The 7,976-nt window shown below is 45.6% G+C and overlaps 1 protein-coding gene and 1 non-coding gene across 3 annotated transcripts in view; one reads left to right on the top strand and one right to left on the bottom strand.

Moving 5' to 3' along the window:
• Window positions 1-2,277: 2,277 nt before the first annotated feature.
• trnat-ugu lies at window positions 2,278-2,350 on the bottom strand. The gene has a single exon. It is a non-coding gene; the product is annotated as a tRNA-Thr (tRNA).
• A 1,576-nt stretch (window positions 2,351-3,926) lies between these two features.
• LOC117815677 (E3 ubiquitin-protein ligase DTX4-like) overlaps window positions 3,927-7,976 on the top strand; it is a 26,387-nt gene continuing 22,337 nt past the window's right edge. The window contains exons 1-2 of one of the 2 annotated variants that reach the window (XM_034687535.1): window positions 3,927-4,266; window positions 6,627-6,853. In XM_034687535.1, coding sequence (XP_034543426.1) covers window positions 6,643-6,853 — 211 coding nt within the window. In that variant the 5' untranslated portion in view covers window positions 3,927-4,266; window positions 6,627-6,642. Of the gene's footprint in view, window positions 4,267-5,493; window positions 6,249-6,626; window positions 6,854-7,976 lie in introns of those variants that run through there. The other variant, XM_034687534.1, reaches the window with a different exon arrangement.

The following is a 7,976-nucleotide window of genomic DNA, read 5'->3' as shown; positions in this document are numbered from 1 at the left end:
CCTGTGTCTGTGTGTGACTGCTTTAAGCTCAGACTGCTATAGGCTTAGACTGCCACACAGGGATCCTGTCTTTCCCTCTCTCTCCTCTCTCTGCCTGTCTCTTACTTTAACTCTTCCTGTCCCATTAAAGTTACTAACCATAGACCTTTCTGGAGTCCCTGAGCTCCCTTGTCTCGTAGGTTCCTCGGGATCTCTGCTGCTGTGGACGTGCCAGACTCCAGCTGCTACAACTACTACTATCCATCTCACCACTATCATCTCTCTCTCTCTCTCTTCATCTCCCTCTATCCCTCTCTCCAACACGGTCTCAGCAGATGTGTGTCTAACATGAGTCTGGTCCTGCTGGAGGTTTCTGCCTGTTAAAGGAAGTTTGTCCTTGCCACTGTAACTTGCTCAATGCTGCAAAGTGCTCTGCTCATGGTGGATTAAGATGAGATCAGACTGAGTCCTGTCTGTAAAATGGGACTGGATCTTATCCTGTCTTGATGTTGGGTCTTTGTTAATAATAGAACATAGAGTACGGTCTAGACCTGCTCTGTTTGGAAAGAGGAGAACTTTTGTTGGGATTATATAAATAAAGACTGATTGATTGATTGATTGATATTTACACACACTGCACAGCAGATCACCTGACACAGGTGCTGCTGTTATTTTCTGACTCTTATAAACACTGATTGTGAGGATGAACTGGCTCTCCGGGCTCAGCTGACTCTTGTCATCAGGCTGCAGGAACAAAACAAACCTGAAGAAGCTCCCGCTGAAACTCGTCGTTTGCTCACAATACAGTCAAAATAAAGTCATTTCAGTGTGCGGCATTCTGTTTCTTGTTTCCTGTGTAAACCCTGATGTTCAGTCTCTGGATCAAAGTGTTTGTTCAGATGTTGATGCTTAATCTACAAGGAGTCCTTATATCTGTGTGTTTGTTCTGTGAGCCCCCCCCCCCCCCCCCCCTCTGGCAACAACTCAATTAGACAACATGCGTTAGCTACGAGGAGTAAGGAGCAACACGAGGACTGAGGGATGTAGACTTACAGTATTTCTCAGTTGCTAAAACACTAAACCCTTTGTCTGAACCAGATTCCTTAGCCGCCTGAACCCATGTATTGAATCAGTCCCTTTGGTAAAACCAGAAGCACTTTTCACCTGTTAGACTTCAACCATATCCTCACTCACTAAAACACGTGTTGCACTGTGATGCACTTGTGCTGCAAAAAGGTGAGCACAGGTAGCAATAGTCAAACACATTTGAAGCACAGGAGTCACATCTTAAACACAACCACTCAGGACTGACCACACTTGTGGCTGATGACGTGAAGAAACCAGTATATGCCAGTTAAGAGAGCCCTGGTTGATGAAGGTTGTACAATGGACAGAAATGATCTGAGAGGCAGAGGAAGAGTGTGTGTAAGAGTTGGTCGAGGAGGAAGAGGAGGGGAGTGAAATGGAGAAAGACAGAACAGTAACTTCTGATGAAATACGAGCTACTGTGATTGACCATGTTCTTCTTATTTATATTTGTGTTTACTTTATTGTTACTGAATACAGGAGCTACATTCAAAGAGGGTATATATATATATATATATTTTTTTTTTTCTAAGTTAATTTAGCCTAAATGAACAATAAACATTATTCTTACAGCTTCATGTCCTGATGTGTTTTCAGTTGTTTGATGTAGTGTGTAATGACTCAGTGTTGTTTTAATTCTGATTGACTCAGGTATGATCTGATAACAGTGTTTGGTTTTGCAGGAAGAGTCAGAGATTTGGTCAATGTAGTTTGAACATTGAGTTTTGTGCTTACAGTGTTGAGAAAAGCATGGTGGATGTCAAGAAATGTGTTTTAGCGATTGAGAAAAACTGTAAGCAGGTCTGCTCAGTTCACCCAGTGTTATTTATTTATTAGAATAATGTTTTTTTATTGACATCAGACTGAGCGCTCTGACAGCAGCTGCTCTGATTATGAATACCCGCTGTGGTCTGATGTGGTCTGTTGTGGTCTAATATGGTCTGAGCTGTCACAGATTCCCTCTCTGAGGACATTAAACCTTAAAGTCATCTTCAGATCCAACCCTCGGGTCAACGTGTTTCAGTATTCAGCTGGTGGTTCTGTAAGAGGCGGGATAATAGACCGGAAGAGGGTTATTAAGCCATAACGGGGGTCCACTCTGCACAAACACGATCCCGTACCTTAAATAAGCCTTAGCGTTAACATCTGTCACATCCGGGACATTTGTCCACAGCTTGTAGCAAAAAACAGTCAAAGAGAAAAAGGAGGTCCAGGCCCCAGCGAGATTTGAACTCGCGACCCCTGGTTTACAAGACCAGTGCTCTAACCCCTGAGCTATGGAGCCGGCGACACACGTCATGACGTCACATTCATAAAAAAACGTGGATTTTTCACAGAAACTTTTGGTGCACAAGTACAGTTGGTTATGATAGTGTGTGTGTAAATTACTCATTACCCCACAGTTAGCGAGGACCTACGGCCCACGAGCCGCATAGAGCTGACGTCAGCCCGTACCGGAAGAAGAGAGAACAACAAAAACTACAAAAACTACAAAGTTAACCGACTAACAATACATAGGTCTGAAGAGGAGAGTCACCTGTGAGCGCGAATTCTTAGTGTGACTCCCTCTTATTATTAGAACTCTGCTCTGAGGTGAACTTAGATGATTTACTTCAGACAGTCTGAAAATAAAAACACATGTTATTCCCAACCTGTCCAGCAGGGGGCAGCACGAGGCCACGTCAGGAAGAGGGCCCTCTGATCCTCCAAACACTCTCCTTTGAGTTTCCTGTATCTGTTATATCTTCATCGGAGGGATGCTTTAATAACTGATGTTAGATGGACTTAATCTGACAGATAAAAAAAAGTAACAATAAACATGTTCCACAGATATTTCAAATGAACAATAAATTGGTCCCAAGAGGAACATTTTTCTGGAGATCTAAGACTGAGAACATAAACTGGAGGAGGGCCTGGCTCTTACCTTATAGGAGGTACACTTCAAAAGTCATTGAAAATCGATAAGGTTAGTAACCCTCCTGTTTTGTTCGTTTCTCTGGAACAGCAATCATGTTCCTGTGTCAATTTGACCTGGGGCATATACAATTCAAGAACCCCCAAAACCACATTTAATACATTTTTCTAAATTCATCTAAATCAAGATTGGGTCCATTGGCGTTCTTTGATTCTCACAGATCATGGTTCAATGAGGAGAACTTGCTCGTTTTTCATTCAAATTAATGTTAAAACTCTCTTAAATGTACACTGGAAAGCCCCAAATATAAATACAATAGTTTCACATGTCATGGATTTTTGTTTATTTTATTTTAAATTTTGAATCTTTTTGTTTTTATGAACTGATGTTCATACATGAATACGACTCTCTTCTGTCACATGCTGCCCATATTTTTAAGCTGCATTTAGCTGGTTTGGAAAGCATATATGAACTAAAATAGACTTTAAAAAGGGTCCGTTTGATCCGCAACATAACAGGAGGGTTAAATAATTTCAGTCAGAGTTTAAATCAGACTTTTCATCAAACAGCTGATGATCATGATCAGAACAAAGATCTATTAAAGTCGGAATAAAGAACTGATCAATAGTGATGATCAACTCCTCCAGGTTTAAGATTTATAAAATAATAAACTCTGAATAAACCTCATGCCTGGTCTTAAACAGTGAGTCAGAAGAGCCCGGATGTTATCAGTCCACAGGGGAGGGGGTTGTCTCTGGAGACCTCCTTGGTGGTGGATGTGGACCGGCCTGGGGGCTTCTGGGCGTGTCGAGGGGCCTCTGTCCCCCCCAGTCTCTAACCCCCCCTCCCCCTTACACACACACACGCACACACACACACACACACACACACACACACACACACACACACACACACACACACACACACACACACACACACACAATCCTAGCTCACAGTGTTCCCACACACAGAGGAAGATGGACGCGACAGGATAGCTCCGGGACTAACATGGCAGAGTTCACTTCAGCACACCATGGACGGTTTCCTGTCCCCGGGTCTTTAGGGGGCCTGTAGCTGCTCTCGGTCCGGATCCTGATTTCACCCCAGTAGAGAGAGAGAGGAGGAGATCTAACTGTGTGACAGAACCCGGAGCAGAGAGAGGTCGGGAGGGAGCCATGGTAGAGAGGATGAGAAGAAAAGGACTCATTCATGAAGAGGTCTGAGACGATCCTGGATCCCCCTCCGAGTGTGCTGGACTAGGAGGACCCGGACCTTAATTTCAACAGGTGAGTGTTTGATTTATAAGATATACTTTCCATAGACTGTGACCTTAGAAAGAGAACTACAATGTGAGGAAGACTACATGAGGACTACATGGAGACTACTTGGAGACAACATGAGGACTACATGGAGACTTCATGAGGACTACATGGAGACATGAAGACTACATGGAGCTCCCTGTAGAGCTCTGCGCGGTGTTCAGGGACTTGTCAGAGTAAACTTCCACTGATGCGTTCATGGGATCGAGACCAGTTGAACCTGTTCTGAAGTGACCCGGTGTTCTGCAGCTTTGTGCACGCCCTTCGAGAGGAACAGTCACGGGAGCGCGCACACCTCAGGAACTACCTGACACTGATGGCTGCCTGCTACTGTTAAAAACTTCACGAGGCTTCTTCATGGAGGAGGAGTGATGAAGACCAGGAAGAGAAGGCAATGATCCACCTGCTGAGGTTCTCAAAGAGACGAACACTGAGAGCGGCTCAGGGTCAGTCTGTGTCAGTGTGACACTGATCTAATGCACGGTCTGCTGTTCATAACACAACAATTACACATATAATGAGAGATCAAGAACTCATGAATAACACATGCAATCACACATGTATTTAATAACACATATATTTAAGAAAACAAATATTTAATAACACGTTTTTAATAACACACGTATTGAATATATTTAATAACACATGTTTTTTTTATAACACATGTATTTAATAACATATAGTTAATAACACATATATTGAATATATTTAATAACATATGTATTTAATAACATATATTTAGTAACACATTAATTTAATAACAGGTGTATTTAATAACACGTTTTAATGTATTTAATAACACATGTTTTTAATATATTTAATAACATATATTTTATAACACATGTATTTGATAACACATATTTAATTACTTATATATTTAATAACACATGTATTTAACAACATATATTTAATAACACATGTATTTAATAACATGTTTTTAATATATTTAATAACATATATTTTATAACACGTGTATTTAATATCACATATATTTAATAACATATTTATTTAATAACACATATATTTAATAACACATGTATTTAATTACACATGTATTCCATAACACATATTCAATAACGTATATAAGGAGGTAATTCAGTTGTTTACTCCAGGTCATTGTTTATTTCTCTCTAAATAACAGAGTTTGTTTTCTTTATGAACTCTGGTTACAGAGAACAAGCTTTAATTTCCGAGAGAACTTTAGTCCAGATCGGAGTCCCTTCTTCATGTGGTGAGGCACAGAAGGAGGAGTGAGTGTCTCCTCTGGGCCTCCGTAGAGCAGAGCTCCTCCCTGCCTCTGAGAGAATCCATGATGCTGAACTTTAAACACAGATGATGACCTATGATGATGATCCTGTCTTCTCCCTGGTGGACCCTCGGAGGGTTTCTGTGGGTGTGAACTGGATCTGCTGACAGAAACCACCACCGTTCCTAGTAGATGCAGATTGCGCGCTCCCGCGAGCCGTACGCGCTTTTCGTCGAGTAGCAGAAGTCAGCGTAACACCTGGTCTGAGAGTCGTTACTGAGGCTGCGCAGTAGGAAGCCACTACACTTTCTCAACATTTCGGTATGCAACGCCCCAAAGTCCGGGAGGAACCACAGTCGAGCTGCTGCGACCTCCACCCGGGACTCATCTGCCCCACAGTCCGGGACCCAGAACCGTGGATCTATAACCGAGTTTCCTCCACAGCGAGGGGGATCTAACGCGGAGCCGGACCCTCACAAAGGCCGTGATTGGAGGGGCTCTCCGTGTGAGGAGCAAAACCCGAACCACACAAAGCTCCACACTGAGGCCTGTCCTCTCTGCGGGCTCTCAGCATCACATCCCGGGTCTGAGCTCCGAGCAGCGGGGACCGAGCTCTGCTTCCCCGCCCGGACACGCGAGCAGCTCGGATGTCTGCAGGAGGATGTGTCGGTCTCTGCCGGCGCTAGCTGCGCCTCGGCTCCATGTAAGACCCAGATCCAGAGTGTTTACTGTAAACTGTCATACGCAGAGATCCAGGAACAGAAACACACAGATTGTGTGTGTGTGTGTGTGTGTGTGTGTTTGTGTTTGTGTTTGTGTTTGTGTGTGTGTTCTTGCAGACGAACCCTGAGTGCGTGTTTGCAGACTAACCCCGTGTGTGTGCGTGCGTGTGTGTGTGTGTGTGTGTGTGTGTGTGTGTGTGTGCGTGTGTGTGCAGACTAACCCCGTGTGTGAGTGTGCATGTGTGAGTGTGTTTGTGTGTGTGTGTTTGTGTGAGTGTGTTTGTGTGTGCAGACTAACCCTCCACACATTGAGCCGGATCAGAGTAAAACCTGTGTCCCCCCCTCCTGGTCTCTCTCAGGGCCAGCAGTAGCACCATGATCCTGGCCTCGGCCGTGGTGGTGTGGGAATGGATGAACGAGCATGGCCGCTGGAGGCCTTACAGCCCCGCCGTCTCCCACCAGATCGAGGCGGCCATCCGGAGCAGCGACCCCCGAGGAGGGAGCGTGGTCCTCGGCCAGGTGGACAGCCGGCTCTCGCCCTACATCATAGATCTCCAGTCCATGCACCAGTTCCGCCAGGACACAGGTAAGACAGAGGGGAGAGGGAGGGAGGGAGGGATGTTTGTACTCTTCAATGAGGGTCCTTTAACAAAGGAGGGCTGAAGCTGCAGCATGGGACCCACAGTTATGCCTTCAGGTACCCGCGTGAGATCTGCTCTCATGGTTACAAACACTGCTGTGGAACCAGCTCTGAAAGCTCACCTCTTCAGTCTGACCACAGAGCCGTGAGTCTGAAGTCAGCTGGTGTGCTGATGACCTAACATGAACCTGAGTGACTTTGGCTCAGAGAGACCCGTCTGCAGGTCTGTGTTCAGATCTGTCCCTCTGGGTTTCTGCATCTGTCTGCAGGTCTGGGCTCAGATCTGTCCCTCTGCGTCCGTCTGCAGGTCTGTGTTCACATCTGTCCCTCTGCGTCCGTCTGCAGGTCTATGTTCAGATCTGTCCCTCTGCGTGTCTGCAGGTCCGTCTGCAGGTCTGTGTTCAGATCTGTCCCTCTGCGTCCGTCTGCTGGTCTGTGTTCAGATCTGTCCCTCTGTGTGTCTGCATCCGTCTGCAGGTCTCTGCTCAGATCTGTCCCTCTGCGTCCGTCTGCTGGTCTGTGTTCAGATCTGTCCCTCTGTGTGTCTGCATCCGTCTGCAGGTCTGTGCTCAGATCTGTCCCTCTGCATCCGTCTGCTGGTCTGTGTTCAGATCTGTCCCTCTGTGTGTCTGCATCCGTCTGCAGGTCTCTGCTCAGATCTGTCCCTCTTCATCCGTCTGCTGGTCTGTGTTCAGATCTGTCCCTCTGCCTCCGTTTGCATGTCTGTGTTCAGATCTGTCCCTCTGCGTGTCTGCGTCCTTCTGCAGGTCTGAAGGATACAAACAGTGAAAGTGTCCTTTAGAGGCAGAGATGCAAACGGGAGTGTTTCCTCCTGGTTTGTGACAAGAGAGTGCGGACCTGCAGAGAGCTGAAGTCCTGAGTTATCCTCTCTCTGAGGATCGTCTGTTGAGGTTGTGTCTTTGTTTCCTTCAGGACAGTTTTAAAGGGCACACTCGTGTTACCTCCTTCCCGCTCTGCACCCTGTCTGCCTGCTCGTAGGGATCAAACCTCTGAGTCTGTGAACTTGGGACTTTTACCGCTGGAGTAGATGCTACTGACATGTGACCTG

The sequence above is a fragment of the Notolabrus celidotus genome, chromosome 7, assembly GCF_009762535.1.
Source record: "Notolabrus celidotus isolate fNotCel1 chromosome 7, fNotCel1.pri, whole genome shotgun sequence".
In the NCBI taxonomy this organism is placed as follows: Eukaryota; Metazoa; Chordata; class Actinopteri; order Labriformes; family Labridae; genus Notolabrus; species Notolabrus celidotus.
The sequence above is the reverse complement of the archived record's forward strand: the minus strand, read 5'-3'. Positions and strand labels throughout refer to the sequence as shown.